The following is a 21,277-nucleotide window of genomic DNA, read 5'->3' as shown; positions in this document are numbered from 1 at the left end:
TTATACTAACTGAACTTGAAAAAGAAAATTAATTTGATTTTTTAAATAAACGATTTCACCGATTTACACTCGTTTTCCCTTGACCACATTTTGACCGTATCACCCTTCAGTCCATATTCTTTAGAGCCGATTTAAATTTTACATGACAAATTTTTAAACTGGATTTCTTTCTTCTCTCTGTTTTGCAGCCGGAACCTGTTGGTTGCGACGGATGGAGAGCACCGGAAAGTGCAACAAACTATTCGCCCGCAATGTGACCCGGGAAAGCTGCTGCCACGCTGGGTCCGCACTGGGCTTCAGCGATCGGGACATCAACGATGTGGAGGTGTTTTTCGTCAATGCCTTCAACGACGGCATGGACTGTGGGTCCTGTTTGGGTAAGTTTGGATTTTTCCTTCTCTGGTTTATTTGTGGGTTTTTGATTGATTTGATTTTACAACAGATAGCTGCGATAAGGCTAAATGCGGTTTGAACAAACGTTGCATCATGAAGAAGGGCCGGCCGAAGTGTGTCTGCGCCCCGAACTGCAAGAGCCCCAAACAGGCCAAGCACTATCAGCAGAAGCAGAACATTAAGGTCATCAGTTTGACCGAAAGTCAGCGAAACCGTGGACAGTATTTTGAGGCCGGACAGCAGCCACGGGTCCAGTTGGCAGGCGGAAGCAACAGCAAACGATCGGTTCGGCATCCGGCGGATGGCGGATTTGCCAATTCCCGGCACAACCCAAGGACTGTTGTAAAAACTAGCATAAGTGAGAAATCGACAAGCCAAAGAAGTAGCAGTAGTAGTAATAGTAATCGTAAGGATAATTTATTTGAATCTGTGACATTAGCGAGTAGTAAAAGTAGAACTGATAGTTTGGAGTCAAATGGAGGCGGCGTGTGGCCAACCGATCGTATGGTGCTAATGGCGGACAGTCCCGCTTCGTTGAGTCCTAGCAGCAGTAGTGCCAATGTGCGGCACCGGAACCGGAAGGTTTCTGCCGAGCTCAATAGGACGCTTTTGGACGCAGAGACGGCCACCCACCGAGGGCAGCAGCAGAGGCAGCATCACAGTCGTGATTTTGGCAAGCCAAGGTTACTGCGGATACTGCCGGCTGGCTCGGGACGCAACGTTTCACTGACTGTTGGGAGGTCCCGGCAACCGCGGCAGAACGCAGGGGATATGTTCTACGTTGGTCCAGTTCCGGTGCCGCATCGGAAGAACCGGATGCATGGGATGGATTTGGAGTTTGAGAATGAAATAACGGTAAGTCAATGGAAAATAATTTTTAACAATCAGAATGTCCACAGAAGTTCCCGAAAAAAGAGGAATTGAAACTTAAATTTTCCATGGTTGCAGTTTTAATAAATCTTTTAAAGGTTCAGCTACCACGTGCAGGGGGAATAAAAGCAAGACGAGCTTAAAAAAAAAATGTGTAACTTTATATAAATACGTCTAAAGTTGGATTTGAGACACCTGTTAAAAAATTGGTACAATAAACACCTACTAATCCAACGGTTTTTCGAGTAAAATGATCCCCAAGTTGGTGTTCCTCGTTTGATTGCTCAGAAACGGCTATTTCAGCTTTCCTAGTGCAGGAATCCGGGACAATTTTTTTTGGTAGATCCCTAAGAATCGGTTATTTTTTGTATATGCCATTCCATAGAATACATCATATTTTAAACATACAAGGGAACTGGAAATTTCTTCAAACAATAAATGTTTATATATCGGGTGCAAATATTGCGAAAGGGTTATTAACAACCTATTCGAAAATTAAAACTTTGACCAGTTGTCAAATGCAAAATTCAATTCGCAATAGGTTCGGTAACGCAATCATCAACTCAAATAGTATATTTTACAAAAATTCAAAGATAAAAACTACCTAACATATTTTCATTTGAAATTCAATGTAATGCAATGTAATGCAATGTAATGATATTCTAATAGAATTTTTAGAATTGAAGCTTGAATCAGAGCCAAAGCAGGAATTGAAATTTTTCATTGCATATTTCATTTGATATCTTTTAAACAGTTCAGTACTTATAACAAAAACTTCAAGCTCTCAAAATTTCAAAACACCATGAAACTGAAGAAACCGTCTGTGCACACTGAAAAAGTGAGGATTTTGATTTGAACCGACACTGAAGGTGACTGAGCGAAATTGAAAATAAACTAGAGAAAGATGTGATTGGCATGGTTAGTTACTGTTAAGAGAAACACTCGAAGAAATTATTAAGATATGTTTATGATGATTCGAGAATATTCTATTGTAAAATGATATGCCGATTTTACGATATGTATGTACTTCAGTAGCGGATTATTTCAAAATATAAGTGATAGAAGTACCTCAGAATCGAAAGCATAAAACTATAGTTAAATAAGTTGGAAAATCTTCAATTTCAATTTGGTTGGAAAATGGATAGCGAAACTCAGTTTTACCGCTTGGTAAACTGAGTAATTTATTCTAGTTTTGACAAAGCTAAGAAAAAGTTTTTCCAGCTGCCGAAAAATCCGTAACGTTTTTATTTTCAATTGAAAAAAAAAATATTAAAACATAACTTTTGATTCACTGGTCATTCCTGTCCCTGTGAAATAATGATACATTAGTTATTGTAGAGGAAGCATTCGAGATTTCCCGGATTAATTTGAAAATGCCCGCATTCTTAAAGTTAAGCGGACATGTTTAGCTAACTACAATCTTGTCTGGCAGGCCCGTGCGAAGGACCTGTCCATGGTTTTCAAATTACAAATTTAGCAAGAAAAAAACAATACCAAAAATGCACAATAATTAAGAAAATTTAATTTCAAGCCATTTTTCTACTTTAGACCATCACACCAATTTGAAAAAAAAAATTTATTCAAATATAAACAGAATCGAAGTTTCATATCGATATTTTTTTTTACAGATAAGAATTAAAATTTCGAATAAAAAAAAGAATTTAAAGCGTTGGACAATAGAATCAGTGCTCAGAAATTGAACACATTAATTCGATTTTAAAATAAATTTCAAATCATGTCATCAATTATCAATTATAAAAAAATGTTAAGCATAATGATGATAATTGTTAATTTTTAATCATCATTTTTTCGGGAGGTTTTTCGGCTTGCAGTCTTGTTTTAGCAAACAACGACTTATCGATTTACGCTTCCAACATTTCGACCATCATTAGAAATATTTCTGGGACTGAAGAATTTAATTGATACAATTGATTATTTAGTTGGTTCTGCTTATTACAATTTATGTATTTTTACTAGAAAAATGCCGCTATCTTATAAGATTCGACTCGGCTGGTTGTGTAAACTGTCTTTTGATCTGTTAAAAATTGAATTTAAGTTTATTGAATTTAAAAAATATTGATTCACGATTTGCAATGTGCATTCGCGAATAGGAAAATAATAAAAATCCATTTTTAACTTCAAATAATTTATTCAAAACACAATTGATGCATGATTGATTTTAATTTTGATAAAAAGAAGAAAATCTTTAATTTTTTTTTTACATTCGTTATCTCCAAGTTATCAAAATAAAAGGCAAAAAATGCTCATTTTCCAAGTTCAGAATTCTAATTTTTATTTTAAAAAAACGAAGACACACAGATAGGATCTCAGTGAAACTTCATGTTTTTTTGAAGAGATCTAAATTCGACTCAACACTAAAGCGTACATATTTCAAGGTATCTTACTAATGCTAACACGACCAGTCCACAGAAAGAGTACTATGTATGCCGTGACCGAGAATCGATCTCATGATCTCTGACTTAGAAGATTTAAACGCTATCCTCTAGGCCACGGTTGGTGGCATATATTTCTATATTTATAATTAAACATTTTCAATTGATTATTAGCGGCGTATATTCAATTGATCACAAAAAAACTGACAAAGATAAAAAAAGGAATTTCAAGTTTTGTAATAAATATTGACAGTACGAAACAAATATTTATTGAGTTGAAATTGCAGATAGAATTTATGCTTTGATGTTGCTACTTTGAATCATTTTTAGCACTTTTTTAAGATTTTTTAAAAATTATGATCGATTCAAAATGAAGATTTAAAATGATAAATATCAGAGAAACGTTTATAAATTTTCAAACGCAAATTTCATACTTTTAAAATTTCAAGCTCTGAATATTTTAAATAAAAGGTACGTAAATATTTTTCTTACTAAAAATTTAGAAGAAGATTTTGTTTTTGATGAAAAAAATTAGAATTGAAGAACAAAAGATACTTAGTAAAAACAAATCAAAATTTCAAAAAGAAGGACTTTAAAACTTGATGAATGTTTTTCAAACATTTATACAAAATATAAAGATGAAAAAGATAAGTTTTAAACATTTGAGATTTTTTTTTATAACATTTTATTACAACATTTTGTTGATATTAAGGGGAACAGCATTTTTGGTGCCTATCTTTTAGTTACTGATTTTGATGAATTAAGCGTCCCGAATCCGAATCTTTTGTCAGATTTTGTCTACAATCTCTAGTTTTGTTGATATAGCGTTCATAAAAGTCATAAAGAGTCACAAAATAAAAATAAGGTTGAAATTGTTTTTATAAAGAATGTTTCAATTCAGCAAAAAAATCGAAATATCACTAACATTTTTTCTAAATAAAGTTATCAGTGATAAAGTAATGAATATTTTGTCTAAATTTTTTCGCTCATTCTGTCCAGCTTGTTGATGTATTAATTTTGTATTTAATGAATAAACTTTGAAGTTAACATGGTTGGTGTTCAAGCGTATACCAAAACGCTTGAAGAATATTCCAGAATGTTCAGTAACTAGCCCGTTTCATTATAGAAAGTTCCAGAATTTTACATTACCAGCATGTTCTACCATGGGAGGTTCCAGAATATTCCATTTCTATATGATTGTACTGCCCGAAGTTTCTAGAAATTTCCAGAATCATTTTAGCTAGAAGAATCTAGAATATTCAAAAAGTAAATGATGAACGGAATATCGAAGATTCCAGAGTCTTTGCTCGGTATTTAAATAGAGCTTTGCATAGCCCTAGGAGTTAGTATTATTCTGCATTTTAGTGAGTATTGTTCCAACCTTCAGTGAGTACAAGTGCATCCTCAAGTTAGTTTTCTAAGTGAAACTAAAGTGTTCCCAACTATAAAATTGTGAATTTATGAATTCAAGTACCAAGAAAGTAATCCCTATCGACGTCAGTGAAGTTACCAGAGCTTTCTACTGTTGTCGATGTTAGAGTTACCAATACTCTAACCGAGTTTTCCTATCAACATTTGAGCTTTCCGTTTCCTACAACGGAACATTTGGTCCTTCGAGCCGGATACACAGTGCAGAAAAACATTGAAGATACAGTGAACAGGGAGAAGAAACAGTTGAGGTAAAAGTATAAAGGATAAAGACAAGATAGAAAGTGTGAAGTGAAAAAATAAAAAGTTAAGTTCAAACGACAGAGTGGAAAAGTAGTGATAAGTGATAAAAGCAGAAAAGAAAAAGAACTTTTTAAATGCCGATCGGACTTTCACCCACAAGAAAAGACAGCGACACAGCTGAAGGGTTTGCTGGATTTTCAGATGCATCATTACAACGTATGGAAGGGTTTCCAGAATATCCTTCTAAGCCAGCTGCTGTTGGTAAGAATGTAGGTGAAAAATGTAAAAAATATGAAGCTCTTCTATGGAACCGAGGACTCGTATTTGCGAAGGTTCAACGCATTGAGGCCGCCGTGCGAAATCCTCAGCTCAGTTGAGGGTGTATGTCAAGTGTCTGGATAGGGCGTATCAAGAGTTCGTGAGTCTGCATAACGAGCTCAGCGAATATCTAACGGAAGACGATTTTGAAGAAAACGAGATATTCTATGGATCCTTTGAGCAGATGTATCAAGAAGTATCTGCTATTGTAGAGACATATATTCTAAACTTTGACGAAAATACAACCGCGAAACAGCCGCAAGTAGTCATCCATCAACAACCTCTTAAGGCACCTATCCCAACATTCGATGGTAAATACGAAAACTGTCCTAAATTCATGGCCATTTTCCTCGATAGAACCATAAACGAAAATAATTATGAGCCCGCTTGGAAGGTTTAAGAGTACTGTTTTGAAAATCCTCGGGTAATTGTAGACACCCATAATCGTGGACTCCTTTTATTTAAGAAAATGACTTCCGAAAGCTACCGCGAGCTCAGACAACTCTTAGATGATTGTACTCGCCATGTGGAAAATCTCCGTTACATGAACCCAGAGCTCACAGGTGTTTCTGAAGTAATTTTAGTGTATCTGCTGACGTCTACTTTGGATCCCAACACTCGCAAGCAGTGGGAATCAACTATTCCTCGTGGAAGGCTTCCAAGATACGAAGAAACCATCGAATTTCTAAAGAAGCAGTGCAGTATCCTCGAAAGCTGTGAATTTCCAAGTTCGAGTGAACAAGATGAGCTGAATAGCCTGATATCCAAACACAATTTGAATGTGAAATCGACAAATATGAGTTCCACGATATTAAAAGAGGTCCTATCAGATACATGTGATATTTGCCACAGTCTAAAACACAGAAATTATCAGTGCCCAGACATACACGATATGAATGTTGTCCAGCACCTTGAAGCAGCGAGCAAACATCAATTGTGCTTCAACTGTTTACGAAATTTCTTACGCTATTGTCCTTCTAAAAAGAGATGCCTCAAAGGCCGTCAAAGACATCATACTCTGCTGCATGAAGGTGAAGAATGCGGAACAACCCCTGATATTGAGAAGGCTTCGAATACCCAAGTCATTCGAAATAGTCATACAAATGAAGGAATGTCATCGCCTCAGCCGAACTCCAAGTCTACCTATCTAATCAAAACTGAATCCTCAACCTCGAAGGAAGCCGCAACCAATCAGTCGGCCAATTGTCGAGAAACCAAAGTATGGATGGAATATGCCCTGCAGATACGCTAAGAGGAGAAAGACTGACCACCAGAGGGGAACATATTCTCGATCCAAGTTGACCCGAAGAAACCTGTCTGAACACATAGAAGGTGTGGTGATGAAAAAGGATAATCATCGATGGCTCTCTTTGCATGGAAGACGCAGATATCAAGATTGGTCACCAGTTCCTCCGCATCTAAATTGGTCAACGCCGGTTTGTCGATGTCAAGTTTGGTCTTCAAATTCTAAATTTGATAATTACCAAAAGCGTATACCAAAACGCTTGAAGAATATTCCAGAAAGTTCAGTAACTAGCATGTTCCATTATAGATATAGTTTCATATAGTTTATTATATACTATATTATACTATATCATGTTGTATTTCTAAAACCTCAAGAAGCATAATGATCGTAGTAACGTTAAGTATTATTATTCATCGGGGGCCTCCTGAACCGAGAAGCTATACATTATTATTTTAAAAACTTTTAAAAATTCGCATAACCTTTGACAGCAAGTTGAAAAAAAAAGAGAATATCGGTTACATCATATAGGGGGACCCGGGAAACAGCAAAATCTTAGTTTTGTTTACAGCAATATTTTAATTTTCTCTCCTCGGGGGGCCCTTTGAACCGGGCGACCCAAAGCAATTTCCATCCCCCCTTAATACGGAGGAAGCATCAAAAAAGCATTTAACACCCATAAAAAATTGATTAAGCCAGCTGGATTAGTTTGTATTACTTAGGATGTTGTTTTCATAAACCTTCATGGGAGTTTGACATCCAAAACCTCCGGCCAAGGTTTGCATCATTGCTGTATTGTGAGTAGAGTTCTATTGAAAACTATATTCTGAAAATCAGTGTTTGGCATGAAAACGCTAATCCGCTAATCGCTTATTAGTCCGTTAACTTTCGGTTAGCGAATTTATTTTCTCGTTAATTTTTTCTTCAGCTAGCGGATAAGAAAGTTCCGCTAATTTTAGTTCTGCTAACTGATAAACGCTACCTCTTTGATGTGTTAATTTGGCCATAGACTTATAGATAATGAATTCGGCATCTATCAGATTTTAAAATTATGAATCCCATCAGGTATTAAAATTTTCGTTTAAGATTGATCTCAGAAGCTATTAGATCTCGATTTTGACTGGAATCATAAAATTAAGCGTCTTTTTGAATTATCTTCACTTGAATTTATGTCTGAAGCATAAGCCTTCTTTTAATATGAAAGAGATTAACAAGTTGAGAAAAATTGAAATTTCCAGAACAAAATAAGTCAATTAATCAATAAATCTTTTGAGTTAAAAAATTAATGCAAAAAAAAACTATTTCAGACAAAACAAAAAATCTACTTAAACAAAATCTTTGCATTAACTGATGTAAAAAAATTGATAAACGGGAAATATTTTGGAAAATTTGATTCAAAAGTTTTTCCTTTTACTTTCCACCAAATATACTAACTAAAACTAAAAGTGGACTGACGCAGCTGATATGGACAAAAATATTACAAAATAAGTTCGAAAACTGCCCCTATTGATATCCTTTAACACCTTTTCTAGTAAATATTATAATCAAAGATGGCTGCAAAATTTATGTTTTGCTTATCTTTTTCAAAACTTTCTTCTATCGATTAGCTATTAGTGCTTTATTATAGATCGATAACTTTTACGCAACATTTAGCGGTTTTGATTACCAATCGCTAACTTTGACCTAGTTAGCGATCTAATAAGCGCCGCTAACTTTTCAGTTAGCGATGCTGAACACTGCTGAAAATGAAACTAGAGATGCAAATACTTAAAAAAAAAGTTGAAATTAGGAAAACCGGGAACTTTAAATAAACAAATTTGTGGCCACCCTGTCAATATATTTGCACTCAAATTTTTTTTCTACCCTGCAGCAACACCATACCGGATACTACAATCCCGTTTGTGGAACCGATGGGAAAACCTACAAAACGGAGTGCCAGATGAAGAAACGAGCCTGTCGGCAGGAACGAACTTCTCTGGCTGTGGCCTACAAGGGACATTGTCAAAGTAAGATCATATGTTGGAGTCACCTTTTCAAATTGGTTTTTAATCTTTTCGGCTTCCTCTTGATTCATCATTTCCAGCTTCCTGTCGGTTCGTGCAGTGTCCGGATGGGAAGCACTGCATCGAGGACCAGAACGCGATGCCCCACTGTGTGGCGTGTGCCATGAACTGTCCCCCGGTGGATGCCAGGGGAGGTGGACTGGCCAAATCCGTCGTTTGCGGAACCGATGGCATCAGCTACCGGAGCGTTTGCGAGCTTAAACAGAAAGCCTGCCTCAGCGGTCGAGCCATTCCGGTGGCCTATCGGGGACGATGCGTTGGTAAGTTTTATTTATTAGTTCAATTTAAAAATTTTGCTTAAAACCGACTCATCCCAACGATGAGTTACGTCATACCAACGGAAGAGCTACCGGGAACAGAGTCAGTTCCCAGCAGCCGTCTTCTTTGGAACAACCACCTGATGGGCACGAGCTATTAAAAAGTCATTTGGATGGAATTAGTGGACGGCCTAATTGCACAGTGAACTTGTTTTCGTTGCTACCGCTGCTGCTGCTGCCTGGAAGCGTTATGTGGAACATGTCGGACGTTACTGTTGCCGCCGTCGATGATGATGGTTTTAATGACGATGATGACGATATCTTCGTCTGGAGTTTGGCCAAAAGGATGAAATGAACGTCTTGAGCAAAACAAGATCTCAAAATAAGTTCGCTGATGCTTAACTGAATATGGAAAATTGTTTGTCTTTGAATGAGAGTTCTGTCCATTAGGAGAATCAGAAGTACATACCATACTTTCAATATTTCGAATAAACTTAATTGAATTCAAAAATAAATCTTATGAGTCAACCACAATCATTGTATGAGTGAAGTGACGTTTCTCTTCTTGACTGGTTCCGCAGTTACTTAACTGAACGTAAATTGACAGTTCGTACGTGTAACTGTTTTCCAGGCAGTTCTCAGCTTCATCAGGCGTACCTCAGGGAAGTCATATAGGGCCCATAATATTCCTGATCTACTTCAATGACTGTAACTTCTCGATGAACTAAAATTAGCGTATGCCGACAAGTAAAGGGTGATACGGTCAAAATTCGGTCAAGGGAAAACGCGTGAAACCAAATTAAATTTCTTTTTCAAGTTTAATTAGTATAAAATTCTGGAAAAATATTCAGTTAGGCTTCCGCTTTTCCAAATCCGAATTGCCCTGCCTTACGCTTAACCCCTGCCATCAGATTTTGTACAGCCACCTTGTCCACCTTCTTCGCCGCAGAAAGCCAGTTTGCCTTGAACTGCTGCTCGTCCTTAGCAGTTTTTTTGGTCTTCTTTAGGTTCCGCTTGTCAATAGCCCAGTATTTCTCAATTGGGCGGAGCTCTGGCGTGTTGGGAGGGTTTTTGTCCTTGGGAACCACCTGTACGTTGTTGGCGGCGTACCACTCCATGGCCTTTTTACCGTAATCCGGCCAAAACAGTACGGAACAACCGTGTTTCTTCAGAAAAGGCAGCAAACGTTTATTCAAACACTCTTTCACGTAAATTTCCTGGTTGACAGTCCCGGAAGCTATTAAAATGCTGCTTTTCAAGCCACAGGTACAGATGGCTTGCCAAACCAGATATTTCTTCACAAACTTTGACAGTTTCATGTGTTCGAACGTATCTACTGCCTTCCCCCTTCCCTTTGCCGTATAAAACTCCTGTTCCGGAAGCTGCTTGTAGTCGGCTTTGACGTAGGTTTCGTCGTTCATTACCACGCAGTCAAACTTCGTCAGCATCGTCGTGTACAGCCTCCGGGATCGCGCTTTGGCCGTCGTATTTTGTTTACCATCGCGATTTGGAGTCATTACCTCCTTGGAAGTCGAAAGTCCGGCTCTTTTTTTTTGGCTCGATGCAGGGTTGTAGACGATACACCCAGCTTATTTGCGGCATCTCGGAGAGAGAGGTTAGGGTTTTGCTTGAAACTACCGGCAACTCTCTTTGTTGTCTCAGCGGCTTCCGGTTTTCTATTTCCTCTTGATCTAGACTTCCTGGCTGTCGACAAACGTTCCTAAAATACTTAAATTACATTTGTAACGGTTGATTTGGCAACTTTTAACGATTTTGTCAGCTTTGCGTGCGAGTAGCTCGGATTTTCGCGATGCGCGAGCAAAATTTTGATACGCTGCTCTTCTTTCTTGGACGGCATTTTGACAACTGAAAAGTGAATTCCAAAATCAAAATAGGAGCAACATTCTACACACACACACACACACACACACACACACACACACACACACACACACACACACACACACACACACACACACACACACACACACACACACACACACACACACACACACACACACACACACACACACACACACACACACACACACACACACACACACACACACACACACACACACACACACACACACACACACACACACACACACACACACACACACACACACACACACACACACACACACACACACACACACACACACACACACACACACACACACACACACACACACACACACACACACACACACACACACACACACACACACACACACACACACACACACACACACACACACACACACACACACACACACACACACACACACACACACACACACACCTTCGAAATAAGGGGTGTTCAGGTTTTTTAAATGCAAAATTGAAGAAATACGTCAAGTTGATATTGACCAAATGTTGACTGTATCACCCTTTAAATGCTCAGTAATATCATTTTCCCGCAAACGACGCCCGTTCTCAACCGTTTATTTCCTTGGAAACGATGCAATCTCTCGAGCTCAACACGTAAAAGATCTTGTTATGATTCTTGACGTGCGGCTGGATTTTAAGACGCATATAAACTCTATCGTGGACAAGGCCTCCAGAAGCCTATGTTTTTCTTTTCCGCATGACGAAGGACTTTAAGGACACATACTACCTGAAGAGTCTTTATTGTAGTTTAGTTCGATCGATCCTTGAATAGGCTTCTGCGGTTTGGTGCCCATATTATCAACACGATTCTGATAGCATCGAAGCCATCCAATGACGTTTCGAGGGATGTATTCTGAAGAAGAGTTCTTAGTGTTCTAAGTTCTCTGTGTTCTAAGTTCAGTGTAGATTTGTATTTGTAGTTAGTCCCTTAATTTTAAAACATCATTTGGATCAATTAACGATCTGTTGTTTTTATAATAAATAAATAAATAAATAAATGACATAGAACGCCATTTTCTAAATGTAAAAAAGTTGAATCCTTAACAGCACTGAAGTCTGATGACTTGACACGGAGCGTGATTATTTTATGTTAATTTACATCACGAAAAAGAAGCATCACATATGACGGAGTTTTCAGTACGAGTGAAGTATTACACGTCTGAAATAGTTTTCATGTCTTTCAATTGTTGCACAGCACCTAATTAGAAATTTCTTAAAGTTACACGAAATATAATGTTATAAGGCGATTGAATTTAATTAATATTACAATACACTAATCGCGATAATGTCATGTAAAAATATAGACTGTCAAAAACAGGCACACACAAATGTCAACAAACTGTTAAGTCAAGTCGTGCACCAGAGTTTCTTATTGAAGCAGTCTTCTCGCGAGTAACGGTTTTATTTGTTCCTGAAGATCTTAGGAAAGCAAGGATGCGGTTCTGGAAGCGACTCCACGTTACTCAACTTTGGACCCGGTACTCCCGGGAAGAAAGTTGAAGTAATTTAATGTTAAAAACTCCTAATGAAAAATGTGTAAGATCAAAAATTTTTGACGATTCAAACCCCCACCCCCTTGAAGGTTCATGCACATCTCCTAAAATGTTTTACTCAACTAAAAAAAATATTCGCATAACTAAGGTAATTCGAGAGTCAATATGTTTACTCAAAACCAAGACAAAATACTTGAAAAATCATCTCAGGTCCACCATTTTGAGGTTTGGAAGAAGTTAGACATCAAAATCAGCTGTTAAATTTTAGCTTCAACTAGAATCAATTAATAATTTTTACTGATTACATCATAATTCATGTTTGGTTTCTAGACATCGGATTTTGAATCCAACTAAAGACATAGTCAATTCCATTTTGGATAATTTTTAAGACACAAAGCTTATAAATCAAAACAAAATTACTAAATAAATAACACAGGGGACCCGCACTTTTAGTGACTTTGTTTCAAAAACTTTTTTAGAAGATATTTGCGTCTTGAATTTGAATCATTTGTCAGATTTCATCTATTACCTCTTGTTTTGGTAATTTAGCGTTTGGAAGTTTTCAAATAAACTAGTTTTGAGTAAAATTAATCATTTCTTACTGAATAACTAACAAATCGCCATGAGTCATGCCAAACCAAAACTGAATTTGAATCTTTCTTCTAGCCTTCATTCTATCAAGCGTTCTTTATTTTTAAGATAAGTTCAGAAGCGTTCAGAAATTTCGGTTAGTTCATTCGAAGTATCAGGTATAAAATGGTTTGGAAAATGAAATTCAGCAATTTTTACAAAATTATATTAAAAAATTGAAAATATTTCTTGCCTTACACAAAATCGTCTTTCCATTTTTTAAATTGAAAATTTCAATTTATTTAATAGCTTTGCTGAAGACTGAAAACCGATTCCACTTATAGTTGAAGAAATAGCGAAAGATTGTTTTGGCATTAATTTCTTTAAAAATTTCTTTGATTTCAAAATATAACACGAGTCACGAGTCATTTTACTCGAGTGAGCCATTTTGGTACAGAGTAGTACAAATTTATTCTATCTGTTTCACTCGACTACCGTAATACGACATTTCGCTCGACTCGACAGTGACTGAAGTCGAGTGGAATCATTCGACTCGTTTTATGTAATAGGGCTCATAAATAAAATAAAAGGAAACATTAAATATAAATAGCAAAAAAAAAGAACTACAAACAAAACTAACTGGAAATGAAGTACGTTTGGCCTGATAGAAACGGGAAAATTCTATTGCAACAATCGGAAACGCAACAACATCAAGAACTTCCCGAAAAGGAAACCAAACGATCATTAAATTCATCTTGTGGCTCATCTTCTGTTGAATCAAATCCACAACGTCGACAAAATACAATGATATAGATATTCAGCAGATCGTAAAAACTATACAATGAATTATGAGTGTAGTTTCAAATAATTATTTTTATAATTCAATAACATGCGTAAAAAATGCAATTTTCCAACCAAAAAAATAATAATACACTTACTTTAATGTAACACAATGTGAGGGACATGAATAACATGGAAAAATTTGATTCCATTAACGAATCTCTGCTACTTTATCCTGAGATAATTGACATCATCGTGCTAGGTGAAACTTGGGTGAAAGAAAGTCTAAATTGTATAATAGAAATTAAAATATAATTCAAACAAGAACATAATTTAAAAACTAATGAAAATTTCAAGTTTAAGGTTTTTGATTAAAATTATTTCTAATGACTGATGATTATTATTCTTTATAATTAAAATTGGCATTTCAGTCAGAAAGAAGCAAATACCAGAGTTTACAATTTTCCCGACGTTTCGGTCTTGGGAAGGCCAAGACCAAAGGCTGAAACGTCGGGTAAATTGTAAATTCTAGTATTTGTTTCCTTCTGACTGTAATGCCAATTTGAGTTAAGTTAAGCATAAAGAATTAATGGAAATTATTACTTAAAATTTGATTTATTAAAAGAAACAGCATTCTTTGACAGTACTGAAATTTAGGAATCTAAACAAAAGTGGTTATGAATGGTATAAGAAAATAACTGAAAATGCAGACTTTTCATGTCAGTGAGCATATTTTTGTAACATTCAAAATTACAAGAAAATGAAATAAGATTTCAAGTAAGATAAAATAAGCTTGAATTGTGAAACTTTAATATCTAATTTGCTTATTACTTGCAGATTCAAGCAATTTTTAATGTGTTTGTTCTGCTTAAAATTCTTTATGTTCTTGTTTAAGGTTATTATGCCAATTCAGAGTTATTTTTGACGATGTTTGTTGTATATATTAGGAAGATAAAGTTCAAGATATTTCTGTTTTGGTAATGCAGTTGTTCCAATTTAAAACTCTACTGTTTTTTACATTAAATAATGTAAATAATGTTGTAAATATATGTTGTTAGACTAAAAGATCCAAATAGCACAAAAATAGGCTTAACCCACTCTTGATCGCTATGTTTAAAACTATCATACTAATGGAAAATCTGGATTTCTCTACAATCTGTTTTTGCCTTTCGTTCAATGTATCTGAAAATTAATTGTTTGATAGTAAGCACATTGTTCACCACACCTTTCATAAGGAATAATACCTGTGCATCCATAATAAGTATCTCGTTTTCAGCCGCTTAGCTACTAATAATCACAGAACTCGGTACTCACCGCCTAATTGATTATGCAATCAATCATATGCGCACCGTTCGAGTCACATTCTCCGGCACTTTTCAACGTCATTTCCATTCATAATACAGCCCATTATCACCTGCAACGGCATCAGGCAGCACTTCGACAACGAGTCGAGTTGTTGTTTTAAATATTGACAACCGACAGCGATGATGGAGGATGGGGTGTCTTGAGTCGAGTGAGTAGAAGCTGCATTGAGTAAAGTAAATTTATGCATCGATCGATTAGCTGCCCCTAAATGTATTCCTCTTTGTTGACGTCTTCATACGGATCCCTCCTTTCCTCCAAAACTTGGATTTTTTCATCTCACAACACATTCCCAACCGCGAGTCAATTGTGGTTAATAAAATAAGAGCTTTGTTAAATACGAACGTACCGCGCTGCCGTTCGGGGCCAAGCCGAATGTTGTCTATCCGTCTCTCTCGCCTAATGGGCCGTTTCACCGAATCGCGTTCGTCGTCATCGGAAAATGGTGCAACAACTTAGGGCAGAAGGTATGGGCGGAACGTTTGCGCGTTCACGACCCGAGGTGTTAATTGCTTATTTTCCGCACATTATAAGTCTCCGCGTCCCGGCATTTTGCCTCGTTCGACAACTTGTTGATTTACGTGTAAAAACGCGCGACGACCAACCAACGCAAACGCAACGTGTGCAAAGGAACTCATTCGGTGCGTCCCGACTCTCCCCGGTAGTCTGCGGGACATTGTCACCGTTTTATTCATACAAAACGCATTGGCAGCTCTCCCTTCGTTCCTCTCCCCGTTTCGAGCTCCCTGTCAGGCAACAAGCTGTTTCCGATCGATTATTGTTATTAATAAGTGATCATTTTATATAATGGATATAATTAACTGGATGTCACTGATGATGGCGCGCTAACTAAAAGACGGCAGCGCGCAATTCAACTCGTTCGCACTTTTGCCCGATACGGTAGGAATTATGATGTCGCGCCGAACGTGCTTATTGAGATGTTGTGTTCCGCTGAATGCAGGGCAGCTCAGATCCTTCGGGATGTGGGCAAGCTCTATAATGGGCAGTAAGTTCTGAGCTATAATCGCGCAAATGAAAACAGTTTTCAAGGGATTCGTTATACTGAAATAAATGATTTTCCATAAGCTCTTGCGCATGTTAGGTTTATTACAAACACAGTTTTATCGTATTTTGATAAAGTTTATATAATTTTTTTTTGTAAAAATCAGAAAGCCCATTTGATCTGAAATTTTAATTTTAAAAGCGTTGTTAAAACTTGAGAAACCATTGAAGTTGCTCTTTGGTTTTTGTTTATTCACATTCAACTATGTACATAAATACATACAGCCGAACTTGGATAAGCGAGAACTGTTTAAGCAAGCAACAACACCTCAGTGATTTTTTCCTGGCTAGAATAAGGAAATAGACGGAGTCGATAAAAAAACTAATAAAGACATATGAAGTTTCGTACTCGTAAAACAATACGGATACGTCGTTTAAGGGGGGAGTAGGGTCTAAGGGGTAAAAAAACACCAATTTTTTTAGAGCTATCGTTCAAACAAATGTACATATTCAAATTTTTTGCATTATACAAAGCATTGTTAAAAGAACATTTAGTAATTTTTTCGTAGTAAAATATTGAAAAATGAGCCGGTGACGGAGTACTTTCGAGGTTGCCTTTTAGAAAATAGGATTTGCGGTGGACACTGTATCTCAGCACAGAATCATCTGAAGTCAAAAAATCAGAGCAAAATATTTTTAATTGATGTTTTTCTGGACCCCAACGATTTTATTTAACTTTTAAAAAAATTTATGAAATTTTTGTGGCTGTTTGAAGTAAAAACTACGATTTTTAACGAAAAAATCTGCCATTTTTTATCTGTAAAATCTCCCCAAAGTAAAAAAAAGAAAAAAGAAAAACGTTGGGGTTTGGTATTTTATATGTAGAAAATATGTTCCAAATTGAAAAGAATCGGTGAAGTAGTTTTCAAATGACGATGTCCACGGACTTTAAAAATGTGCTATCGAGAAAAACGCGTTTGAAGTTTCTGCTCTCTGTCTCTCTCTCTTGCAGTATTAGGTAAGAGGAGATAAAGGCCTATAATTTCTACAGTTTTGCTTCGATTGACTTGAAAATTTGACATGTTTTACAATAAGAAAATAAAAAAATAAAAAAACGATTTCTCGAAAGTGCTAGACCCTACTCCCCCCTTAAGTTGAAGATTCGAATTTCCTTTCGAAGAGATATCTGACGTGTGCGCCAGATGTTTTGGAGACTTGTAAATACAAATCGGGCGTTTCGATGTCTTTCTTGGTACCACCATCAGGCATAATCTGGCCACCAAGATACTGGAAGTACTCCTCTCTCTCAACTATTTAGCCATACTACCATGAAACTGAAGAGATTTTTTGGAATGATCTCCATCGATTAGGTCTTTCCAACATTGACTTTGATACCTGCTGCCTCGGAGCTTTCGGTTTGGTAGTCGAGTTTGATCTGCGTATTTAGTTGTCTTTGGACGAACGAAACAATATCGTTAGCCAGGTCAAGATCGTTTAGTTCACAGCAATCCTCAGTTCGGTGCACAGTCGACCGATCCAGTCAAAATTTCATCCATTACGATGAGAATCGGTGATAGAATCAATCCTTGACTCACTCCTGCAGTACCCGGGATTGGATCGAACAAGAAAGCGCCGTTCCATACTTTGCACGAAAATGCCTCGTACTGTATAACGAGAGGCCCGACACGCTTCCGGTTTTAAGCAGGTGTCCAAGCGTAACTTCCGTTTGGAAGACCACCTTCCTTTTCTTATTTTGCCCAGCTGATGAGACTCGATCGCGAATCCTTCTTGATTCGTTACGATTCGTTACGAAAGCAAGCTAGGGGAGCTGATCATCGGACGAGACCAAACCCCCTTGCCTGAACCAGAAAAGAAAGGAATTGACTGGATTCGCCGGTCAATTTCCGCAGTAAAAGAAACTAGTAATAAATCCCGAACAACTAACAGCGTGTGACTCCCTTTCTAGTTACCACAATCAGTCGATCATTGCAAAAGTAGTCGCTATTTCATTACAATAATTTAATTCGATTTATTGTCTTTGATGTGTGTCGTGTAGTGTTTACATAATAGGTACTGTTAGGCCTAACAATTTTTTTACTTTTTCAAAACTCCTAACTAGCAGTGCATTTTGGTGGAGACGCTTGGTTTTTATCCAAATTACTTAGTGATTTTGTCCTAAACAAATCATTTGATTTTTAATAACTTTTCTGATTTTTCCACCTCGTGGGAGGCTAATTAAATCGGCTCGCCAGTCCGAAAAACGCGATTTTTTCGCCGGAAAGTGCAAAAAACACTTTGTTAATCCGGCTAAAAAAAAAACGGTAAAAACTGCGGAAACATAGCAGGTTGTATAACAAGCGCTAGAGAATATGGGTGGGCTGATTACACTGAGTAACAAATAAGATTTTTTGAAAATAGTCCAGGGTTTTCCAACTGAATTAGACTAATATTGACGCCTGAGTCCGAAAATGACCATGGTTTTGTTCAATCAGGTCAAAACCCCTATTACTAGCATATTGAAGCGTATATAGTCATATGGCTGTATCTCAAAAAGTTGACCTGATACAGCAAAATCAATGTGATATTCTAACTCAGGACACAAAAATTAGTCTAAATCAGCTGTTATCAGTACTCACTCAGACTGCAAGCTGTTGGCGGGACTTAAAGTAAATCTCGTCGTGTTCGATTTTCCCTTTGCGGCTACCCAACGCCCTCCCGGCTGATGATTGCTGATCGAGGCCTATGCAGGTAGCTAAAACGGGGGGATCAGAACCTTTTTTGTTCGACCGGTCACTGCAAAGCAATTGCGCAGCTATGTAGCGTGACTGGTTGGGGATTAGAATTGGATTCCGGTGATGGTTTGGCTGTGGTGGATTGTTTAGCGACTGCTGGTATGGCTATCAGCCGCTAACCCGCCTGCTGTTGGTCACTCGTGGTACAAGCAGCTAAGGTGCCGCGTTTCAACGTGGCTGGATTGAAGGTTGGCGAAACTGCCAGGAGTTGATATTGTGGGACCCCGCTACTATTCAAATGCACCACTTTTTGCACTGCACTACCCTAAGCTGTCCTTTAATTTTACCTAGCCCGGACTAAAACGAGAAAGAGGGCTGATTAGATCAGGACACCTGGTCGCGGAATCACACACTGCACTTTCAATTACCTATCCGAGTAAAAGTAAACTAAGCTACTAGATCCTAACTCTTCTGATCACTAGATTTGGACACGATATCACATGGTCCAACTGCAATGGTACCTGTTTGGGGTGAGATCAGGTTGATGATCAGCACCATCTCGGTTTTGTAGTGAGCTAGACGCAGGTACTTAGAGTGCATTCAGCTTTCCACTACCTGAATAGCTACTGGGGCAAGTAGCTCTACTGTACGTACCAACATACTTGCCGGCCCGACTAAACAGTAGACAACGTGATGGAGAGGATGTGTACGGATTCCAACACTTGCCATGCGATCACCGTTGTAGGATGCCTTCATTGCCGGGGAGCATGTAAGTAGTGTGCATCCGTTCCCTTGATCGAAGCTACAAAGATAAGGCATCATTTTCTGCGTAGTGGAGGTCATGGGTGCGCCGCGAGCGTGTTTAGAATACCCCAGCACTGGGGAATATTCGAGTGTCGTGAGATACTTACGGGTAGAGTGTAGGATGTCGTCATTTTAGGGAAAATAATTGTCGTAGCGTTCAAAGTCCCGAGCGTGTGCCGTTACAGGCGCGAGCCCAGGACAAGCTTTCCATCTAGCGCACAACGAACAGAAAAAGCCGCAGGGTCAAAAATCCTAGGGTTGCAAGCTAACAGAGATATATTTAAGATGACCGGGCAATGGTCGGAGTAGACTGACCCCATCGACGGGGAGCTGTCAAGTAGAATGCTTTTGATCCCACGATTTGAAGCTACGGAGATAAGGCAACATCGTCTGCATTGAGGATGCCGTGGGTAACCGGCGTTCGTGCGTAGGATGCTCCACCTTTGGGGAGTATACGAGTAGTTCGATATCCATCGATCAAAGCTACGGGGATAAGATCAGGCTTCCGAACAGTACTGGCGAACGACAGTATTCTTGCGAACGTCGCACATGCACCTCGATGAAAGCTTCCCGAATATTTCTTTCGCAACAGTTTTAAAAGGAGCGGTCGTGAGATGTACAGCGATGCCTTGTTTTATCTCATGCGAGAGTTTGTTCGTGGGTATGAAAGTTTTTTAAGCTTCGTGACAGTTTTGCGAATATCTTCGTGACAGTTTTCAATGCGTTGAATTTCGCATGACAGTACTACTTACTTCGTCCGACTGTAGCCGAGATTCGCTCGGCTACACGTTTCGAACGAACGTATGAATTTTCCTTTAGCTTGAAGCTACTGCGGGTGGTGATCACCCCAATCAGCGATCGGGCAAGGGTACGGTATGGGAACGACAGTCACCCGTGACAGCCCAAGTAACAATTTTAGCTTTATTATGGTCAGCAAAATATCGTTTGGACTATCGCATTAATCTTCATAAAAAGCTAAAGCGCATTCTATAACATCACCTGGACTATTATAAAGCCAAAATCAGGCTATTTGGCCCTACCCTAGAAACGTCATCAAGACATATAATTGTTTGTCATCAATGTTGGTCACCAAAGCTTTTAAAAAGCTATCATTAAACATGTTAGAAATTTTTGTTTTTTTCGGTTCTGTCAGTTCTCGGAGTTTTTTTTTTATTTTTTTCCAGCAACCATAATGGTTGATGAATGATGATTGCATTATTCAGATATGATCTGGTAAAATTAATAGCTAAAAAAAACAATTTTTTAACCATATAATGAGCTTCTTTTCTACTGCCAGTCAAGATTTTAGGTAAAATGTATATGAAATAGTATCTTAAAATAAATGCGCCTCGTCAAATCTGATGGTCAATCATGATGGAATTGATGGAAAAAGGCCTGAAAAAATATTTTCCAATGCTTGCATTGTGAATCCA

At 37.8% G+C, this 21,277-nt stretch overlaps 1 protein-coding gene across 1 annotated transcript in view; it reads left to right on the top strand.

The window, feature by feature from the left end:
* LOC129755982 (uncharacterized) overlaps positions 1-21,277 on the top strand; it is a 254,598-nt gene that overhangs the window by 165,639 nt on the left and 67,682 nt on the right. The window contains exons 2-5 of the mRNA XM_055752727.1: positions 189-377; positions 443-1,248; positions 8,759-8,894; positions 8,972-9,211. Of these exons, the coding sequence (XP_055608702.1) occupies positions 189-377; positions 443-1,248; positions 8,759-8,894; positions 8,972-9,211 (1,371 nt within the window). The remainder of the gene's footprint in view (positions 1-188; positions 378-442; positions 1,249-8,758; positions 8,895-8,971; positions 9,212-21,277) is intronic.

Source organism: Uranotaenia lowii, chromosome 3, assembly GCF_029784155.1.
Source record: "Uranotaenia lowii strain MFRU-FL chromosome 3, ASM2978415v1, whole genome shotgun sequence".
Lineage (NCBI taxonomy): Eukaryota > Metazoa > Arthropoda > Insecta > Diptera > Culicidae > Uranotaenia > Uranotaenia lowii.
This window is presented reverse-complemented; position numbering and strand designations above follow the sequence as displayed.